The sequence below is a fragment of the Phyllobates terribilis genome, unplaced genomic scaffold (assembly GCF_046119375.1).
Source record: "Phyllobates terribilis strain yellow unplaced genomic scaffold, ASM4611937v1 Scaffold_2__4_contigs__length_985480577, whole genome shotgun sequence".
Taxonomy (NCBI): Eukaryota; Metazoa; Chordata; class Amphibia; order Anura; family Dendrobatidae; genus Phyllobates; species Phyllobates terribilis.
The window spans coordinates 690,168,348-690,191,755 of record NW_027362762.1 but is presented as its reverse complement, the minus strand read 5'-3'; the positions used below and the strand labels follow the sequence as shown (position 1 = coordinate 690,191,755).

Genomic DNA, 23,408 nt, shown 5'->3' with positions numbered 1-23,408 from the left:
GAGTTGACGTTTTTATTGGTGCCATTTTCAGGCACGTGACATTTTTTGATCACTTTCTATTCCGATTTTTGGGAGGCAGAATAAACAAAAACCTCCAATTCAGGAATTGTTTTTTTTTGTTCTTTTTTATTCTGTTCCGCGTGTGGTAAAATTGATAAGGGAGCTTTATTCTTCGGGTCAGTACGTTTACAGCGGTACCACATTTATATAGTTTTTCTATGTTTTGGTGCTTTTACACAATAAAAGCTATTTTATAGAAAAAAATGTTTTTTTGCATCGCTTTATTCTGAGAGCTATAACTTTTTGATTTTTCGGATGATGGAGCTGTATGGTGGCTTGTTTTTTGCGGGACAAGATGACGTTTTCAGCATTACCATTTTTATTTATATTCGTTTTTTTGATCGCGTGTTATTCCATTTTTTGTTTGACGGTATGATGATAAAGCATTTTTTTTTGCTTCGTTTTTTTTTTTTTTTTACTGTGTTCACTGAAGGGGTTAACTAGTGGGACAATTTTATAGCTCAGGTCATTCCGGACGCGGCGATACCAAATATGTGTACTTTTATTGTTTTTTTTTTTTTTTTCCATAATAATATTTATTGATGGGTACATTATATTTTTATTTTTGGTGGATTATTTTTTTTTTATTTTTTTTAAATATTTTTACAATATTTTTTTTTTCTTAATTCACTTTCTGACAGTTTTTTTATTTGTTTACTTTGTCCCACTATGGGACTTTCACTTTTTTTATTCTGATCGCCTGCATAGCATAGGGATGGAGCACCATCCCTGTGCTATGCAGGCTGTCAGCACTGCACAGTGAGAAGATAGTTTGGTCATGTACTGCGCATGACCAAAAAATCTTCCTGCTGTCTGGTGACCCGGATGTTGTCATGACATTGAGTCGTCATGGCAACATCCGGGAAGCCGCGGCAGACAGCGCTGGAGGCCTGAAGAGGAGGTGAGTATCCGGATCACCTCCCCTTAGCCACCGCAATGCTGCGATCGACTTTGATCGCAGCATTGCGGGGGTTAATGTGCCGGGAGCGGTGCGGGACCGCTCCCTGCACATAGTACCGGGTGTCAGCTTTGACAATCCGCTGACACCCGGCGGCGATCGCGCCCGCACAGCCTGTGTGCGCGCGCGATCGCCATGACATACTAATACGGGTCAGGCTCTTAAAGCCCAGGGCACTGACGCGTATTAATGCGTCATGGGCTTTAAAGGGGTTAAAACGCATGTTTGTTTTTTACCTGTGGAATTTCCACACCTAATACATCTATGGGGAAAATCTGCACATAACTCATCGTACCCGCAAGAGAAATTGACATGTTACAGATTTCAAACATTCACCGCAGATCAGTTTACGCTGTGTTAAAACCAATCACAGTGGGCAGGAGATTTCTATGAATCTCATCCACTTGGCTGGAATTGTAAGACGCTGTGTTTTTGACTCCGCAAAAATACACAGCATCAAAAACTCACCAAAAACTGATCGTGGAATGTAGCCTTAAATGTGCACTGTCAAAAATTTGGTGCAAATGGGTACTAGGTAAATATTTTTTTGACACCTCCATTTACAAAGAGGTATACAATTGGAATATTGTTGACATGTAATTGAGATATATTTGCCCTTTTTCTCAAATGGATTTAAACGCCTACTTTGTAAAAATATACCCATATGTTTGCATCTTTCTGCCATTGACTTCCATAAAAAAGCAGTATAGTTTAAAGGGAATCTGTCAGTAGGATCATCCCTCCTAAGCCTTCTATGTGGGAATGCAGGACATAGGAAGCCGAATACAATGTTACCTTGATATCTGTGATCCGATGTCTTATTTCAGAGAAATCTACGTTTTTCTTATATGTAAATGAGCTGTTCAGGGCAATGGGCCAAACACATTGGCAACCAAAAGTTTTGCATTCTTTTTAAAAGTGTGATTACTTCTGTCTGGTTGTTGTGATGCCATTTCCCTGGTGATGAATTGAAAGTGCATGAAGTTGTTATCATGCAAGACCTTAATTTTAGCCAAAATGCTTTTGAATATAGGTATGGTCATTTAATTAAAGAAAACTGACTGCCAAAAGTCTTGCATCTACTGTTTATTGATCACAGTATAGAGAGTAATTCATTGCTTACAATGCCATAACTTAGTATTTTGTAGCATAACCTCTTGCTTTAACTACTGCACCACACCGACGGAGCACTGAAGCCGCTAGGGTATTCAAGACATCTTGAGGAATCTTGCTCCATTCCATTTGCAAATCTGCAAACAATTCATCTTTATTTCTATGAGATCGGGCCCCAACTTGTCGCCCTAACACATCCCAAAGGTGCTTTATAGGGTTTAAATCAGGTGATTGACTTGGACATTGCAACAGGCAAACATTTTTGTTTGCTAACCAATTTTTGACTAAATTGGGTGTGTGCTTAGGATCATTGTCTTGCTGGAATTTACATTCTCTGCCTACTTTGGTTTTACCATGTAGAAGCATTACATTCTCCAGTATATCCTTCTACATGGTAGCATTCATATTTCCATCAATTCTATGTAGATGGCCAATGGCAGATTTAGAAAAGCAGCCCCAAACCATGACATTGCCCCCACCATGTTTCACTGTAGGTGTTTGGTACCTTACATTACGTTTTGAAATTGGGCGATATATATAGTGCTTGCCATCATCTGTGATTCATACCCTTCCTTGTATAAATTAATAAAATATTGCCATCTTTCACTGATTAAGTGGACTTTGTTTCGAAGTGTTTCTCTCATTTTTCTTTAAAAAAATGCAAAACTTTTGGTCTCCACTGTAGATCTTCCTAAGAATTTGTCTCCAGAGATTATTTTAAATAAAAGGGGGAGTTACTAGTGTGAGACAAGTAACTTAACACAGAACAGTAGAACTGAACTTTGTGTCCTTACAAACACATTTTTGTAGCTCTCACAGCTCTGCTGTATTGAAACAATATTAGAACACTGTCTGCCTGTGAGATGGAACCTGAATTTTATTCAGCTTTCTATGAACTACATGCCCATATAGACGGCTTAGGAGGGATGATCCTACTGATAGATTCTCTTTAATGGTAACATGGTTTTGTGTTTCAGAAAACATAGCCTATACCTTCTAGAGTTGAAAAATGAAAGGAGTTAAAAGTAAACCTGCCACACCTTTTTTAATGTGACAGTATACATTTGTGTATATGTAATTGTTGTATAGACATATCTGTGTCACACAGACTAAACATGTGATGTGAAAGTCTGAAAGACAAAAGTTACCATTGTAATTAACTTTGCATTCTTATAGTGTCAGTCCGGTGATTGGGGGAGAGGCTGTAAGCTTGTAATATATGGAGTCTGCCTGCATTCTTCACTTCTGTATGTAATCTCATATCCTATGTAGAAGTGTATTTTTACCGCTACCAGACTAATTGACAATGAATAATTCAGTTGTGTATAGTTGTCAAGCTACCGCTAAAACATTTCATGTCTACAAGCATGGTGGTGTTTCACCTTTTCTCCCGTAGGTATGTTGGGTATGGTGTCAGCGATGGCGTCAAAGAAACACAAATGTGTTCTACTTCATTTATCTTTTGCCAGACCACTGATCCTTCAACTTGATGCACGGACAATTGACACGTTTTTTTTTTTTTCTACAAAACCATTTTATTCAGCAGTTATTGTGAATATACAGTACGAGTCATGGAGAAAAAAGAAAATCTAACGTGATGGCTTCTTGGTTTCAATGAGAACATCTTGGCACTTGCAGAGACCAAACTCTCATTCATGGATCCTTATGTACCCCATGATAATGACATGTGCCTGGGAGGCTTCATGTTACCTCATCTACAGCACCACCATCATTTAGGTGCTGTTTTGGTGATCATACATTGCCTTTGGACCAGTTACATATAATCAGCATACTGCACATGCTCTGCCCTACAAGTTCAATAATAGCCACTAATATATTTTACTAAGAGCATTTAGCAAATGTCAATTGTCAGGCCTGGACCGACAATCTGTCTCACTGGGCAGATTCCCGGTGGCCCAATCCAGATTGAGCCACTCTGCCTGCCAAAGTTGAATTTTATATGTACGGAGCTAAACATTATCCCTGCCATGCTCTCTTGCCTGTGTTGGCATTAGAAGCACAAGTCTGGAATGTCCAAAACTGGGAGCCGCCTGTGCCACAAGCACTGTAGGGAGCTGATAAGCAGAGAGGAGGCATTGTAGCTTGTTCCACCTCTCACCAGCGTCTTAGTCAGGAGTTTGCCTGCAGCTGAATGAATTAGATACTTGGCCCAGCAATAGCGGGAATAGGAAACGGGAATATCGAAAGAAGGGAACAGAGAAAGAGGGAAGCACGATAAGGAAGCACATGGTAGAAGAGAAAGGCGACACCTAGAGGTGCAGAGGAAAGGTGAGAAGGAAGGAAGGCTGGAGCTGTCAGCATAATAGGGGGGCCCATCTCAGTTACGGCTCAAAAGTACCTAGAAACACCTGGGTAAAAGTTTTCTCATGGTTTTCCCTTTTGTTGTGATAATTGACAAGGCTTAGTGTGGTATATGGGCTGAGCCTAACTGATCCATGGTCTCATGCCTATCACAGTAGGATTGCTGGTCTTTTAGGGACTGTTCACATTGCATTCAGGCTCTCTGCTGCTGAGTCAGTCAGGGGTTTCTGTAGTGTTTTACACTCTTATGTCCGTTTGAAAAGACAGACACCCCCAGAATGGAGCATACTTGTAGTTGGAACTCCGTATTATTTTACTCAATGGCTCTGTTGAGAATTCCATTTTAATCTGTTTTTCAAATAGAGTCAGTAACCTAGTGGCTGAACAAAATGTGAACCATCCCTTACTTGCAAAAAAAGGCACGTGCTGTAGTTACTATTTGTAGTATGAGTGAAATGTGTCTGGTTTGTGTGCAGTATGTATGTGATGTGTAATGTTGTGTGTGCCTCTCACCCAGCCAAACCAGAACTCACACTTTGCACTGACGAGGGGCAGCACCCAGAAACACAGTGTCTGCAAATTGAGTTTCTGGTTCTGGCTTATATCCTAAGTCATGTGATAAGGCTCGTTAAAGGGTCACTATTGACTTTTAGGATTGCTACTTCCTGTAGGTGGCACTAGAATTCTGGTCCTCTTCCTCTCTGAAGAGACAATTTGCACTATTCATGTAATGTTTCAGTTATGTGAGTGCTACACTTATCTGCTACTTGTATGTGTGAGCGACATGTTCAACATGTATTTATTGTGTAAGTGATATGCATTTGGCTTGTATCTAATGTGTCAGTGATGTGTGTTTGGTATGTCTCTAATGTGTGAGTGACATGTGCTTGGTATGCATTTAATGTGTGAGTGACTTGTGCAATGTGTCTGCATGATTGATGTGTTTGGCATGTATTTATTGTGAGTGACATGTGCGACGTGTCTAATGTGTGTGAGATATGCACTGTATCTAATGTGTAAGTGACGTAGGTAGATAGGTGAGAAGAAGGCAGGTAAAGAATCCCTTTGTACCTGGTCATACTCGTGGATTAAATTAAAAATGAAAGTTTTAATCTGTTCTATGCTGTAATGGGAAATGTCAGGGAGTGTTCCTGCCACATGAAACATCCTGGGCTCTTTGCACTGGATCCGCCACAGCCCTTTCCCTCTGCTCTTGAGTGACAGCTCTAGCTGTTGTCTGAATTGACATGACAGCCATCACACAAGAGGGAATTCTCTTTTTTATTTTGCTGCCTGATAATTTGTGTAGACATGATATCTAACCAGTTAGGGGAGAGTGTCCAGCGACAGATCCGGGGGAGGTAATCAAAAACAATTTAATTTATTAAAAAAAAATTAATCAAAAAAGAAAAAATGTAGGAAGCTTTTCCCGGAAGTATTCCCAACTTAAAGTCCCCCGGATCTGTTGCTGGACACTCTCCCCTAACTTGTTCCGCCGTTTCTCCTTGCACTGCCGAAGGGATATTAGCTTCACAATTGGTGAGCTGGAAAACCTTTTTTCATAATATCTAGAAAGCATGTGGTCCCTGCATGGTAGTATTATTTATTGTATTGGTGCTTTTATAGCAGGGCTGTGGAGTCGGTGTCCATTTTTGATATAATAAATTGGGTACAGTAGTTCAAGGCAGTTTGTTGGGAATATTTTTTCATAAGAATTTGGGAAAGTTATGAAATGTCCTATTCCTGATCTAAGGGTCTAGACTTTTAGCTGAGATGAATCTGTGCTACAGTAAATTTATCACTTACACATGAGCCATGTATGAGGGAGTCGGAGTCATGGAAATTGAGGAGTCTGAGTCGGAGGCTTTTCTTACCGACTCCACAGCCCTTTTTTATAGTAATAGCGTGCACTTGACACCGAGTGAAATACAGTGGGGGAAAAAAAGTATTTAGTCGACCACCAATTGTTCAACTTGTCCCACTTAAAAAGATGAGAGAGGCCTGTAATTGACATCATAGGTAGACCTCAACTATGAGAGACAAAATGAGAAAACAAATCCTGAAAATCACATTGTCTGATTTGGAAAGAATTTTTTTTCAAATTTTGGTGGAAAATAAATATTTGATCAATTACAAAAGTTCATCTCAATACTTATTACTTGTTATATATCCTTTGTTGGCAATGACAGAGGTCAAACGTTTTCTGTAAATCTTCACAAGGTTGGCACACACTGTTGCTGGTATGTTTGCCCATTCCTCCATGCAGATCTCCTCCAGAGCAGTGATGTTTTGGGGCTGTTGCTGGGCAACATGGACTCTCAACTCCCTCCAAAGGTTTTCTATAGGGTTTAGATCTGGAGACTGGCTAGGCCACTCCAGGACCTTGAAATGCTTCTTATGAAGCCACTCCTTTATTGCCCTAGCGGTGTTCTTGGGATCATTGTCGTGCTGAAAGAGCCAGCCACGTTTCATTTTCAATGCCCTTGCTGATGGAAGGAGGTTTTCACTCAAAATCTCACAATACATGGCCCCATTCATTCTTTCATGTACACGGATCAGTCGCCCTGGTCACTTGGCGGAGAAACAGCCCCAAAGCATGATGTTGCCACCCCCCTGCTTCACAGTAGGTATGGTGTTTTTTGGATGAAACTCCGCATTCTTTCTCCTCCAAACACGAGTTGTTTCTACCAAACAGTTCTACTTTGGTTTCATCTGACCATATGACATTCTCCCAATACTCTTCTGGATCATCCAAATGCTCTCTAGCAAACTTCAGACGGGCCCGGACATGTAATGGCTTAAGCAGGGAGACACTTCTGGCACCGCAGGATCTGAGTCCCTGGTGGCGGCGTGTGTTACTGATGGTAGCCTGTGTAACTTTGGTCCCAGCTCTCTGCAGGTCATTCACTAGGTCCCCCCATGTGGTTCTGGGATTTTTGTTCACCGTTCTTGAGATCATTTTGATCCCACGGGGTGAGATCTTGTGTGGAGCCCAAGATCAAGGGAGATTATCAGTGGTCTTGTATTTCTTCCATTTTCTAATTATTGCTCCCACAGTTGATTTCTTCAATAAGATGGAGAGGGGGCGCCAATAGCGCTGTTACCCAGACAAGTAGTGGTATAAAGGAAAAAGGATGCTCACCTTGGTGAGTTGTGAATTGCACAACTCATATGATGGTATAGTGGAGTGCTGCAGGAGAAACCAAACCTCAAGGGTCCAAGTACCATAAGTTGTGGATGCAAGAAAGTGCCAATGATTCCACGCTCCTCCGGGTCAAACGAAGTGATGCAATACCCAGTGGTTGGTTAAGAATCCATTTATTTAGAAGCTAAAATAAGACGCGTCCACGAAACGTATTGCATCACTTCGTTTGACCCGGAGGAGCGCGGAATCATTGGCACTTTCTTGCATCCACAACTTACAGTTGATTTCTTCCCACCAAGCTTCTTGCCTATTGCAGATTCAGTCTTCCCAGCCTGGTGCAGTGCTACAATTTTGTTTCTGGTGTCCTTCGACAGCTCTTTGGTCTTCACCATAGTGGAGTTTGGAGTGTGACTGTTTGAGGTTGCGGACAGGTGTCTTTTATACTGATAACAAGTTCAAACAGGTGCCAGTACTACAGGTAATGAGTGGAGGACAGAGGAGCCTCTTAAAGAAGAAGTTACAGGTCTGTGAGAGCCAGAAATTTTGCTTGTTTGTAATTGACCAAATACTTATTTTCCACCAAAATTTGAAAAATAATTTCTTTCCAAATCAGACAATGTGATTTTCAGGATTTGTTTTCTCATTTTGTCTCTCATAGTTGAGGTCTACCTATGATGTCAATTAAGTGAGAGAACTTGCACAATTGGTGGCTGACTAAATACTTTTTTTTCCCCACTGTAGCTAGCAAACCTTTATCACTGTATGTCTAATTAGGTGTTTACATGTTCTACTTTTATTTTCTTTCTTTTTCATTGATGGTGTGGTTACATATTATGTTTAAGAGAGTGGTGAGGAGCATGGCCAAGCAAAGCATGCACTTTCCGCTGCTAATTTTGGGAGGCGATCTTGTTTGTGGCCTGGTGGGATTACTGTGCCCAGGGCTGCTTCTCAGTGCCAATCCAGCTGTTAACCATCCATATATAATAATGTAGAGATCATTGGAATCTCAGCAGATGGACCCTCACTAATCTAAGTGATCGATCGGTTGGAATCTGATCACTGGGATCCCACTGATTGCCACTTTGGATAACCATATGAATACTGGATTTACCCCTTTAACAGTATTTGTTTTTAACATTTAAGCATTTGTTCTATTAGTCATGGCAATTATTTGATCCAGTATATATCAGTATATATCTAATTAATTAACTATTTCAAGGGGTTTTCCACCGCTTCATATTTTACAGTTGTACCAATGGTGGTCCTAAAATAGAAGAAAAAGCACTTACCAACCGGATCACGGCTTTCCTTTTGCGGTCCGTTTTCCATTATTGTCTCCTCCCTTACTCTTTCAGTTGGGGATGTTACGTCTGAGACAGAAGAAACATTCTCCTAGAACTAAAGGCCCCGTCACACTTAGCGACGCTGCAGCGATCCCGACAATGATACGACCTGTCAGGGATCGTTGCTGCATCTCTATGTGGTCGCTGGTGAGCTGTCAAACAGGCAGGCTCACCAACGATCAGGGGAGCAGCGACATTGTGTAAAGAATCTTTCCACGATGTCCGGCTCCTGGTTACCAGCCTGCTGAAGCAGGAGCAGGCTGGTAACTATGGTAAACAACGGGTTACTAGGGGCACACGCGCACCTAGTAACCCTTTGTTTTATCATGGTTACCACTCTGCTACAGTGAGCGGGAGGTTACCGCTCACTTTAGCAGGCTCGTAACCATGATAAACAACGGGTTACTAGGTGACACAGCAGCGATCTCGCTATGTGAGACGGGAGCTTAACTTTCGGCTCAGATTGAACGTCACTGCTGCTGCCTAACAGTGCTTATTGATTGGCTGCAAGAATCAGCTGACATCCCTCTGTGAAAAAGGAAGCGGAGAACACAAGCAGCGGTTCAGAGGAACTGCCGCAGCCCACTTACTGTAAAATAAAATGTTACAGTGGACAACCTATAAAATATATTTTATTCAATGGTCAGAAAGCAATGTAACAGTAATTCCCCAAGGAATTTTAAAAAAACTGTTTCAGGCTCTAAAAAAAAAAAAAAAATGCTTCCGTTACTGATCTCTGTTGGTCACGTCTATTACCTGTGTTTTGTGGTCATTTAAGCTTTACCGGCCGGGAGCGGAAGCACAGAGACTGGCCAGGGACACGGACGACATTGAAACAAGAGCATCAGGGTAAAATTTAAGTCTGTCAGTAATGATTTTCCAAATTGAAACCTTTCATTTTACATAGCAAAACACTGATTAATCTGGATTTAACCTTCCTGCTGATGGTTTAATGAAACTTTGTGCAATAAAGACTGGGGGCAACTGGCAATTGGTTGCTAGAATGAAGGGGTGTTGGGTTGTTCTGAGATCTCCCATCTAGTGTTGATGCATGTGGGAACATAATGTGCTTTCTACAGTACAAATGGGGTTTATAAAATGAAGGTGCTTTATAAGTCAAATAAACTAGGAAAACCATCCAGATCTAGAATTAAAAGGATCTTCTACTTTCTAACTGTCCCAAAAGTGGACAACTTGAATGACTTGAACTGGAATAAAGATTAGTCCTTTAATGTTTAAATAACAGTATTTAATTTTGGAATTAGCTGAAGACCTGTAGGAGTATAAAAGATCATTTTTTTTCACTCTTCTGATGTAAATACCGATCTTTGAGTTTGACAGTATTGTGAGAAGTGTGGAGTACAGCTGAGTACAGCTCTTGTCATTGCTGCCTTTTTTGCTTTTTATTCATTCCATATACAATTGCTCCACCTGGTGGTTGCAAATAGATACTACGTTTATAATGTCAGCAGAGAGGATACTGTTGTCTCTACACTAATCCAGCCTTGGTGACCTGCCAGTCAATTCCCATGAGTCTACAGCACGGATTAAAGGTTCCCAAACTGGGTGACTGTCTACGAGGAGGAGACAGAATTGTTGCGTGACTCTGTATAGGGAGGTGACCGAGACAGAACACAGTCTCCTCATTGAGGACAAGCAGAGGTTCTGTCTTTAATGATCACTAGTGGATCCAGCATTGGTTCAGGAGCTACCTAAGCATGGTGCACATACTGGTAAGTTTTTGACAAACATCCCAGACATAAAATACTAACATAACTGCAGATTACCTCTGGAGATAAGCATTGGTTTCAGCTCCTATAGTAGACATGTGCCCTGGATCTTGTCTGAGATCTCATACATTTCCATTGTGTGCCTGAGACAACTTACTGAAGTCAATGGCAGCTCAGCACCATGGTCACATGGTGGTAGTTGGCATTCATTCCGTGAGCCACAAGGTCACCAAGTTACAGCTGCTTATCAAAATTTGTACCGTTCTGTGCTTTCACCACACGCAGTCCTGTGGTATCAGTCATATGAGAAGATATTCCCCTAGAACAGAGGAGTAGCAAGCAATCATTATGGTTGTGGGTATGTGTATTTTGAAATAATCATTTTTATCTAACAGCATAAAACTTAAAGGGAACCGGTGACATTGTACCTGCAGTCTGATCTGTGGACAGCTTGGTATAGAGAAGGAGAAGCTGAGCAGAATGATACATTTGTAGGAAAAGATTCAGTATAATTGTATTTTATTCATTGAAATCCTATATGATTGCATGCATATGAGTACTACTCAGTGATTGACAGCTATCTATACAGGGAAGACGGTTAATTACTGAATAGCACCACCCACTGCACTCATTTACATAAAAACACCCGGGATTTCAAAGAAGAAAATAAGTTGTGCTGAAACTTTTTCCTCAAAAATGTCTATCAATTTGATTATCTCCTCCTGCTCTATAATATCCTGCCGGCAGATTAGATACCATTTGCAACACGACCAGTTCCCTTTAATTGTGATTAAATACTTTAGTTGAATTTTGGATTGCTTGCTTATCTGATACCATAGCCCATCACAACATCACAACATATCTATGATTGGCAGTGGAAAGAGTTTAGACATTGAGATGGTGGACTAAAAATAAAACCGCAATTAAACATATTGGGTTTTTGACCATGCCAATGTGAAGAAATCCAAATTGTGGCAGTGTGTGACTTTTATGATGCAGACAAATATTTCAACATTTAAAAGTTATTTAAAGAAACACTCCCATCTATATTTTTTTTATTAAATGTGTGTATATGTGCATGTAATGTAGTGTCAGTGTATTAATATACTCACCTACCGCTGCTCTCTCCGGTGTCCAGCGCTGTTCTTCTCTTCTCAGTGACGTCACCGCAATAGCGACTATCCGGCTCTCTATGCTCTGAGTGAGCCGGAAAGTCTCTTTTACAATTTAGGTCTATTGGGCCTTGTTCTGACGCTCTATAGTCTCACATTGTAAAAGCCACTCCCAGGTCACGCAGAGCGTAACGCGGCCCAGAGAGTCTGCAGAGCGGTAACGTCACTGAGAAGCAGAGAAGAACGGTGCTGGACACCGGATACTGGATAGGGAGCTGGTGCTTGAATTCATTGTCTTTTTCTGTTAACCATGGTTACATTGCTTCTTGTGAGATTGCTCCTAAATCGGTAATTTACTGGATCTTGAAGAACTTTAAGAGAGAGACATTCAGTTGCTATGAAGAAGGCACCGCCCCCCCCCCCCCCCAAGACCAAGACAGTCTAGCAAATGCCAGGACTGTCTCCTAATCAGGATTCATCTATGGGATCAGTTCAACACCAGTGCAGAGCTTGCTCAAGTATGGCAGCAGGCAGGTGTCAGTGCACACACGGAGGCAAGGGCTTTTGGAGGCTGCCTTAGTGTCAAGAAGAGCAGCAAAGAAGCCACTTCTCCCCAAGGAAACCATCAAGGACATGACATTCAGCATGAAGTACAGGAATTGCACTGCAGAGGACTGGGGTAAAATAATTTTCTTTGATGAATGTGTGGAATAATGATTGTCCAGAGAAAAAAAAAGGTGAGCTCTACCATGAGTCTTGTCATGCCAATAGTAAAGCATCCTGAGACCATTCTTGTGTGCGGTTGCTTTTCATCCATGGGAGTTGGTTCACTCACAATTTTACCTAAGAACACTTTCATTAATAAAGAATGGGATCTAAACATCCCCTAAGAGCAACTTCTACCAACGGTCCAGTAGCAGTTAGTTGATGAACAATGCTCTTTCCAGCATGATGGAGAACATGTGAGAAGGCAAAAGTGATTGGATCCATGGCCAGGAAACTCCCCAGATATCAAACCCATTGTGAATCTGTGGATAATCCTCTAAAAGCAGGTGGACAAATCAAAAACACAGCAATTGTGATAAACTCCAAGTTCTGATAAGCAAGAAGGGTTGCAATCAGTCAGTATTTAGTCAGAACCTTATAACTAGCATACCAGGGCGAATTGCAGAAGTCTAGAAAAATAAGGGTCAACACTAAATATTGAGTCTTTGCATGAACTTGATGTATTTGCCAATAAAAGTTGAAATACTTATGAAATGCTGAAAATTGTACTTCAGTAACTATACACTGTGTTCCAAATTATTATGCAAATAATATTTTCTCAGATTTTCCCAAATTACCTATATGAATTGCAGTCCTTGTAATTTTCCAGTCAAATAACTATTAGAGTACAATTGAAAGGTTTTTGTACAAACTGCCTATGATAACAGTATATTTTTTAAAAAATAAAAAAACTCAAAATGCATGTTCCAAATTATTATGCACAGCAGAGTTTTCAACCTTTTCATTTTAATAAAGAACAAAAAAATGGTCATTTTTGAAATGATAAGCATTAGCAGGTTATTACAAACTGAAATCAAACCGTTTTCAACTCAAACCTTTATTCTAGGTGATGTTACATTTTCACATAGGACCGCTTGTTCGAAAGGAGCTTCTGAACTCTCTCGTCCATTGAATTTGTCAGGTTTTGGATGGTTTCTGCTTCAATTGTTTTGCATGAGGACAGAATACCCTCCCAGAGCTGTTGCTTAGATGTGAACTGCCTCCCGCCATCATAGACACTCCTTTTGATGTTGCTCCAGAGGTTCTCAATGGGGTCGAGGTCAGGGGAGCATGGGTGCCACACCATAAGTTTGTCCCCTTTTATGCCCATAGCAGCCAGAGATGCAGATGTGTTATGTGCAGCATGAGACGGGGCATTATCATGCATGAAAATGATCTTGCTTCGGAATACACGGTTCTTCTTCTTGAACCATGGAAGGAAGTGCTGTTTGAGAAACTCAACATACATTATGGAGTTCATCTTTACCCCTTCAGGGATCCTAAAATGGCCGACAATCTCTCTCCACATGATTCCAGCCCAAAACATTACTCCACCTCCTCCTTGTTAGCGCCTTAGCCGTGTTTGCATGGGGTGTCCATCAACCAGCCATCCTCCACTCCATCCATTTGGACCATCGAGATCATTTCATGCATGATAATGCCCCGTCTCATGCTGCACATAACACATCTGCATCTCTGGCTGCAATGGCATAAACGGGGACAAACTTATGGTGCGGCTCCCATGCTCCCCTGACCTCAACCCCATTGAGAACCTCTGGAGCATCATCAAAAGGAGTGTCTATGATGGCGGGAGGCAGTTCACATCTAAGCAACAGCTCTGGGAGGGTATTCTGTCCTCATACAAAACAATTAAAGCAGAAACCATCCAAAACCTGACAAATTCAATGGACGAGAGAGTTCAGAAGCTCCGTTCGAACAAGGGGTCCTATGTGCAAATGTAACATCACCTAGAATAAAGTTTTGAGTTGAAAACTGTTTGATTTCAGTTTGTAATAACCTGCTAAGGCTTATAACTTCAAAAATGACCATTTTTTTTGTTCTTTATTAAAATGAAAAGGTTGAAAACTCTGCTGTGCATAATAATTTGGAACATGCATTTTGAGTGCAGGTTGAGTTTTTTATTTTTTTAAAAATATACTGTTATCATAGGCAGTTTGTACAAAAACCTTTCAATTGTACTCTAATAGTTATTTGACTGGAAAATTACAATGACTGCAATTCATATAGGTAATTTGGGAAAACCTGAGAAAATATTATTTGCATAATAATTTGGAACACAGTGTAGAAACATCTGACTAAAAGCTCTAAAACCACAGAAGCAGAAAACTTTGTCAAAACCAAAATTTGTGTCTGGCTCAAAAATTTTGGCCCATGACTTAACTTTTTTTTTAAAGATTTTTCCAATAATCTCCCTTTTTTGCTTCGGATTGAGAGAAAATATTATGTCATGTATTGTAGACCAATGCTACCTATTTAGTATCTGTTCCCAAGAGGCTTTTGTGTCATCCTTGCCCTTAAATATTGTAATTTACATATTCCCAAAATAATGTAGTCAGGTCCAAAATAATAGCTTTGACTACACACACAGAAATATCTTCTATTGTTCTAGTTAATGGGGACCTGTGATTTGCTCCAAAAAATTGAGCTAACTACTTTGTAAAAATTCCTGCGTTTCCCTAATTCTGCTACATTTTTCCATTTGTGCTGCATCGCTCCATTGCAGAGATATTCACATTTGTCTTCTGGAGCCCAGTATGTGAAATCTCTGCCTGCAGACCAACCAGACATTTCTTCAGAGTCTTCTCTGGGGGTATGCGCTTTCACACCTCCCTCACAGATGCTGTGAATCACAGCTTAGCAGCATCTGAGACTGAAAGGCTGCTAGATCAGCGGCTGAGCCTATATTCACAACCTCTGCGAGAGAAAGGTGAAAGCGCACGCCCCCAGAGAAGACTCTGAAGAAATGTCCAGTTGGTCTGCAAGCAGAGATTTCACATATTGCACTCTAAAAGTAACAATTGTGAATATGTCTACAATGGCGTGCCGTAGCGCAAAATAGAAAAGAGCGGCAGAATCAGGGAGCTACAACATTTTTACATGGTATGTAAAGGGGTTCTCCCACGAACAAAAGTTAATTTTAATCAGTGGCTGTATATGACTGTACAGAACAGGTCTGATCATACCACAGCTCCTGGGCAGGGGAGAAAGCAAAAGAGTATACAGATATTACAGCAGAGGATTCATTTTGTGAGGTAAAATATTGTTTTAAAAAGGCAGTGAAATGTTTTACCTCACAAAATGAATCCTCTGCTATCCCCTGCTGTAATGTCTGTATTGTCTTTAGCTTCTTGCCCAGGAGATGTGGTATGTTCTATACACGGTCAAACACAGCCATTGATTAAAATGAACTCTTGTTTGTGGGAAACCCCCTTTAATTATATTTTTTGAGCAGGTGACAGGTCCTCTTTTAAAATTATATCTGATCAATGTCTTCACATTGAGTTTTGCCCCTACAATTAGGTGTTCCATCTTAATCACCAAAAAACAGGATCCAAATGGAACCCCGGATGGGACCATAGACTACAATGAGCGAAATGAAGTTCAAATGGACTCTGCCAATTTTTCCAGGTAGTCTACTACATACTTGTACCTGTCTGAAAAGGCAGGCACTCCTGGAAAAAAAAAGCACAGAGTCTATTTGAAGTCCATTTGTGTAATTGTACTCTATAGCTCCATCAGGGGTTCTGTTTGACACTATACTTGGAAATGCCTTTATCAGCGTAACTTCACTTTCAGAAAGACTTTTACTAAATCCAGAAAACACATGTTCCTTGTATTCACACCCTCTTACCAGTATTCACATGACAAGTAGATGCAGATTAAATGACTACAGTGGTTGGGTACAAGGGTCCACATGGAATCTTTTACCTAGAATAAACCATTTATGTTATCTCCATTGCTTCACTGTGTTCCTAACTTTCCTTTGATTATGCTGAATTATTCCTCCATTTAATATTGATTATAACCCGTTCCTATGGGTAATGTGGGCTTGATGGGTCTGCTAAGATTTTGGAAAAGGCTATTATTTTTACTGAGTTTAGGTGAATGGAGCACATGGTTTAAAGCTGGCCTTACATATTAGATATGAACCATATTGGGCAACTGTCTAATTGAAAAAGTGTTATTGATGCACATGTAAGTGGTAGGTCCAGAAATATTTGGACAGCGACCAAACTTTGTGATTTCATCTCTGCATGACACTATTTTTTATTTAAAATGAAACCACTGAGATGCAATTGAAGTGTAGACTTTCAGGCAACCATTTTTCTACCAAGCTTCATGTCTGTGGCTCAAACATAACACAGGTCTGGGACTAAAAAGTTGTTTGATTATTTTCATTTAATTTCCATGTATTTTGGTTTTGATAATGAAAAAAAATATTGAAAAAAAATCCTAAACGTCAGGACTTGCCACAAACCTATAGGTTCTTCTGCAAACTCTGGTGTGAACCATTGGCAGGCAGCTTATTTTCTTTCCCCATTGACATCAATAAGAACTGTGTGATTGGTGGCAGTCAGGTGCTTAGTGACATAATGAAAAGTCCTTATGCTTTTAAGAAACTTGCTTTGGAATTTCATTCATCAACTGTGTTTCCCCAAATTAGCATTATGGCTTTGCGGAAGTGTATTCATTCGCCTGACCGTTTCTGTTTCATTTGTGGTGAATATACCGTGTTGAATTAACTGCTGAATATTACAGACTTTGTGAAAAAAGTATACTTCGCATACTTCAGACTAAAACTTGGAGATAAAGTTTGGGCGCCTCATAAACTGTGCAAATGGTGAGTTGAGGACCTCCGAAATTGGTTCAAGGGTAAGAAAAAAGCTTTCCGTTATGGGATTCCTATGGTATGGCGAGAGCAAAAGAACCATAATGACAACTGTTACTTTTGTTCATGCAATGTGAAAGGGTATATTCCAAATGGAAGCATTCCATTTCATACCCCAATCTTCACTCAGCAATTCGTCCCATCCCCCCATGGCACAGATACCAGGACCCAAGGCCCCTGCTATCTTGGAAGAGATATCTAGCTCCGATGAAGGTGGAATCATACCTGAACCAGATGACGAATCAAGTTCTGACTTTGAAGATGATACAAGACAAACATTTTTTTCCCAGGAGGAGATAAAGGATGTAGTAAGAGACTTGAATCTTCCCAAAGATGGCGCTAAGTTACTTGGATCAAGTCTCAAAAGCAGGAATTTATTGTTACCAGGAGTGTCTTTTTCATGGTTCAGACATCGTGAAAAGGAGTTCGTTCCTTACTTTGCCCAGGAAGACAAGTTGGTTTATTTCATCGATGTCGAAGGTGTGATGGGTCAATTCAAAATCCAATATGATTCAGCGTAATGGCGTCTTTTTATAAATTCTTCAAAAAGAAGTCTCAGCAGTTTTACTCCACAATGGTGGTTTTTACGCTTCCATCCCTGTAGGTTTCCTTCAGGTATATGGAATGACCTATGAGAACTTGGAATTGGTTCTTCGTAAACTTCAATATGAAGACCACGGTTGGCAAGTGTGTGGGGATTTGAAGGTCTTGTGCATGCTGCTCGGGCAACAAGCTGGGTATACCAAACACCCTTGTTTTCTGTGTCTGTGGGACAGTCGAGACCGACAAAATCACTGAACCAAGAAGAGTTGGCAGTCCAGGGTGCTCACAGTCGATGAAAAAAATGACCTCTGAGAAACTTTGGAACCTCCCTATAAAGTTCTTCTACCACCTCTCCACATAAAATTCGGCTTGATGAAGCAATTCGTAAAATCACTTCCAAGAAATGGGAAATGCTTCAAATACTTGGTCATCAAGTTTCCAAGCCTCTCGGGGGCAAAATTGAAGGAAGGTGTGTTCGTCGGACCAGACATTAGAAGGCTTATAGCTGATAAAGAGTTTGTCAATACCATGATGAATCCTCAAAAGGGTGGATTGCATTTAAAGTGGTCGGAGAGAAATTTTTAGGCAATAAAAAAGATCCGGACTACAAAAAGATCGTCGGACGAAAGCTGAAAGCATTTCAAGCTTTAGGTTACCTGATGAGTTTGAAAGTGCATTTCCTCCATTCCCACCTTGACTACTTTCCTGAAAATTTGGGAGCTTTAAGTGAAGAGCAAGGTGAACGATTTCACCATGACATTAAAGAGATGGAAAATGGAGCCTTACAATGATGGCAGACTACTGTTGGATGCTTCATAGAGACTTTCCAGATGCTACTCACAAGTGTAAATGTACCAAGAGGAGCCTAACAGGGAAAAAAAATCGATTTTTAGTGAGTGTTAGTGATCTCATTTCAGATCAAAAATTATTTTCATGAAAAATTTGTAATAAAAAAATTAATTTTATAAGCCTATTTTCATTTCTTTCACGGTATTGCCTTTTTTAACATAGTTACCTAAATTGTCAGGAAACGTGATGTCCTATGACAAAACGAAGGTCATTTTCGAATTCAGCGCACCAAAAAACAAAGATTACGTGGAATAACCAAACCAGCTCTTGAAATTTTATTTTTTGCAGATCTGTGTAAGTGGACAGATTAATTTTAGAATAAATAAAATGTTCATTTTTAATACTTTGTAGAGAATCCTTTGCAGGCAGTGACTGCCTCAAGTCTGGAAGCCATGGACATTACCAAACGCTGGGTTTCCTCCTTTTCGATGCTTTGCCAGACCTATACTGCAGCTGACTTCAGTTGTTTCTTGTTTGTGGGTCTTTGTGCCTTTTAAGTTTTATCTTAAGTATGTGAAATGCTGCTCGATGGGGTTGAGATCTGGTGATTCACTGGTTCATTGTCCAGCTGTACTGTGAAGCGACGTCCAGTCATCATTGCTGCATTTGGTTGAATCTGAACAGAAAGTATCGCCCTGTACACTGCAGAATTCATCCAGCTGCTTCTGTCTTCAGTCACATCATCAATAAACACTAGTGACCCGGTGCCATGGGAAACCATGCATGAGCACGCCATCACACTGCCTCCACCATGTTTTAGAGAGGATGTGGTGTACTTTGGATCATGCAACGTTCCAGGCCTTCTCCATACTTCTTCCCAGCATTCTGGTACAGGTTGATCTTAGTTTCATCTATCCAAAGAATACTGTTCCAGAACTGGGCAGCTTTTTAAGATGTTTTTTTTTTTTGGCAAAGTCTAATCTGTCCTTTCTATTTTAATGGCTGATAAATGGTTTGCACCTTGTGGTGAACCCTCCTGTATTTGCTCTCATGAAGTCTTCCCTTTATGGTAGACTTAGGGAAACACCTAATTCCTGGAGAGTGTTCTTCACTTGGGTGGATGTTGTGAATGGGTTTTTCTTCACCCTGGAAATTATTCTGCGATCCTCCACTGCTGTCTTCCGTGGACGTACATGCCTTTTTGAGTTCCCAAGTTCACCAGTGTGCTTTTTATTTTTGCAGAATGTACCAAACTGTTCATTTGACCACTCCTACCATTTCTGTTATATGACTTCTAGGTTTTTTCATTTGTTATATGTTTGATTTTTTTTCAGCCTAATTATGGTCTGTTTCTCTTCCATTGAGAGCCCCTTTGACCTCAACAGTTTACAAATGCATATGCCACATCTGGAATCAACTCCAGACCTTTTACCTGCTTAATTGATGATGAATTAGCAAAGGATTAGTCCATGCAGCCCATTAAAGAGCATTTGAGATAATTGTCCAATTACTTTTGGTCCCTTGAAAAAGATTCAGATGCATATTAAAGAGCAGTAATTTCTAAACCCTTACTCCAATTAGGATGTGAATACCCTCAAATTAAAGCTGAAAGTCAGCACTTTAAACCCATATTAATTAACTGGATCTTGAATATGTTTTGGAAACAGCTAAAATGCCAAAACTTGTGTCACTGTCCAAATATTTCTGGACCTAACTGTATATTGAAAGTAGTACAGGACTGTGTCAGAGTTTGTGAGCGATCTTGACTTCGGAGTTGGTCATCTCCAGGTCCGATCTGTTTAAGCTTCATTTCAGATGTTTTATAGGAAATACAATGGGTAACATTGCTCTTGATGAATGTCACCCGTTATCCCTGTTTTTTAGCTCTGATTTTTAATATATTTTGATTGCTTTTTATTCTTGGTGTAATTTCTTCTGCTATCTTAACCTTTTTCAGTAAAGTCCTCCAGTCTTTTAAAGGTTACATAGATACACTCCAGCGCATAACAGCAATATGTATGAAGGGAGGGGAAGCAATACGATGCCACTCGGTGCCACTGAATCAGCAATGCCACATCACTCAGTGTCTTCGCTGCCAAGATTGAAGTAAGCATCATCTATTTAGAGGATTTATCATCATAGAGGCATGGAAAGAGCTCCATTATTTGCTGTTAAAATAAAGTCCCACAAACTAATACAGTGATCTCTCAAGTTCCAATATTTAGCTTCATTTTTATTAAAAGTCGACAATAGGATAATCATTTTAAATAGCTTATATTGAAGGAGACTGATAGTAAAATAGGTCGATTTACTGTAAAAAAAAAAAAACTGTACAAACTGTTTTTTGTAATATTTTACTTCTGTGTGTAGATGAAGCCTTAAAGGGTTGTCCACCTTTGGGACAGTTATTTTTTCCTTAAATGCATGTGTTTGGGACTAAAAATCATTTTTACATTTGGGTCTCATTCAAAATTTTTAAGCTTTTCTTTTACGGGCTCTTTTATTTCTCTGCACATTCAAGTTTGATGTGGTCTGTGGGCATAAATCAGCTGAGAAGAGCTCAGATAGAACAGTTTTATCAGACTAAGGCTGTGTGCCCACTATGCATTTTTTTAAGCGTTTCCGCAGCGGCAATTCTGCCGCAAAAACGCTTAAACGCTTGGTGGAAGGCCTGCCATGTTCCCCAATGATAATCCACGTGTGCTGTGCACATGCTGCGGAAATTGCCGCTGCGGATTATCATTGCGGAAAAATACGCAGCATGTCCATTAATTTTACGGACACACAGTGTAATTGCCGCCATTGACTTGCATTGAAACGCTTCATATCCGCATCACTACATGTGCACACGCGGATATTAAGCGATTCAGTGTGCGGTTGGTACCCGGGTCTTGAGAAGAGGAGACTCTCCTCCCGACCCGGGTACCATAGTACCTGTAAAAGAAAAGAATTTAAAATAAAAAAGAAAAACACATTATACTCGCCTTCTGATGGCACCGGTCTCCTGTACAGTGTGTCCAGGCTCCCCAATGATGTAAAAGGACCTTCCATGACGTCATTTAGTCATGTGTCAGGTCACGCGACCGCTGACATCGGCGGTCGCGTGACCTGTTACATGACTAAATGACGTCAGGGAAGGTCCTTTTACACCACCGCGAGCCACCGGGGAGACCGGAGAAGGAGACCGGGGGCCATTGGAAGGTGAGTATAATGTTTTTTTTTATTTTTTACCATTTAATTCTTTTTTTTTTTTTAACTATTAACTTGGTCACACTATATAAATTCATGCCGGTTGCATGGATTTATGTAGTGTGACCAAGTTGTCAAGCACTTTTCCAAGTGGTGCTAAAATCGCTTGGAAAAGCGCTTGACAACCCGCATGCGAAATTGCATGGGACAAACGCTTGTCCCTGGCTGAAAAAATGCATGTAAAATCCGCATGCATTTTTTCTGCCTGGGAGATGCAGAAATGCTCAGGAAAAATCCGGAGTATTTCTGCATCATGGGCACGTAGCCTTAGGGTTCGCTCACACTTGTGTATAATATGAAAGCATGCAATGAGACAAAATCTCGCATTGCACTCTGACCAGTGTTGAGGCAGAGCAGACCTGTGAATTTTTTTCAATTGTGGGGCTCATGCTGGACATGGGGAGGCTTTGTGGGGCTCATGCTGGATATGGGGAGGCTGTGTGGGGCTCATGCTGGACATGGGGAGGCTGTGTGGGGCTCAAGCTGGACCTGGGGAGGCTGTGTGGGGCTCATGCTGGACATGGGGAGGCTGTGTGGGGCTCATGCTAGACATGGGGAGGCTGTGTGGGGCTCAAGCTGGACATGGGGAGGCTGTGTGGGGCTCATGCTGGACATGGGGAGGCTGTGTGGGGCTCAAGCTGGACATGGGGAGGCTGTGTGGGGCTCATGCTGGACATGGGGAGGCTGTGTGGGGCTCATGCTGGACATGGGGAGGCTGTGTGGGGCTCATGCTGGACATGGGGAGGCTGTGTGGGGCTCATGCTGGACATGGGGAGGCTGTGTGGGGCTCATGCTGGACATGGGGAGGCTGTGTGGGGCTCATGCTGGACATGGGGAGGCTGTGTGGGGCTCATGCTGGACATGGGGAGGCTGTGTGGGGCTCATGCTGGACATGGGGGGGCTGTGTGGGGCTCATGCTGGACATGGGGAGGCTGTGTGGGGCTCATGCTGGACATGGGGAGTGTGTGCAGGGCTCATGCTGGACATGGGGAGTATGTGTGGGGCTCATGCTGGACATGGGGAGTGTGTGTGGGGCTCATGCTGGACATGGGGAGGGTGTGTGGGGCTCATGCTGCATATAGAGAGGCTTTGTGGGGGCTCTTACGGTATACAAGGGGCTGTATTCGGACTCAAACTATATATAGGGGGATGTCACCATACTTAATTCTGCTCAATAATAAGTGATATCATTAATATTAATATAATATAATTATTAATATAATAATTAGAATTAAAGGGGTTTTCCCACAAACAAATTTTAATTTTTTATTTTTCTTTGAAGGGTGCATTGCTCACAGGCTTCTCTGGTGGCATGTGTATGGGCGGCTCTGTAGGATCACCCTGTGTGCAATGCCACCTTGGTAAAGTCCATAAAAATCAGAAAATCAGAACTAAATATAAAGGCCCATGTTTCTGAAATTGTATAGCGGATTTAAAAATAAGAATAAAATAATGGCATACTCTGGAAAAGCAGGAATAAAATAAGAGCAAAAACTGGGCACTTTTGACCTGGTAACGGCCCTCTTTACAGGGGTTGTCCTTTTTTTTTTTTTTTTTTTTTTTTTTTTTTTACAAAAGTCTGCTGTGAC

The 23,408-nt window shown here is 41.0% G+C and overlaps 1 protein-coding gene across 2 annotated transcripts in view; it reads left to right on the top strand.

Moving 5' to 3' along the window:
- Window positions 1-23,408, top strand: part of TMCC2 (transmembrane and coiled-coil domain family 2) — a 51,348-nt gene that overhangs the window by 10,944 nt on the left and 16,996 nt on the right. The window contains exon 1 of one of the 2 annotated variants that reach the window (XM_073666989.1): window positions 10,514-10,674. The exons of the other annotated variant lie outside the window; for it this stretch is intronic. Coding sequence (XP_073523090.1) covers window positions 10,660-10,674 — 15 coding nt within the window. The 5' untranslated portion in view covers window positions 10,514-10,659. Of the gene's footprint in view, window positions 1-10,513; window positions 10,675-23,408 lie in introns of those variants that run through there. 2 annotated transcript variants of the gene reach the window in all.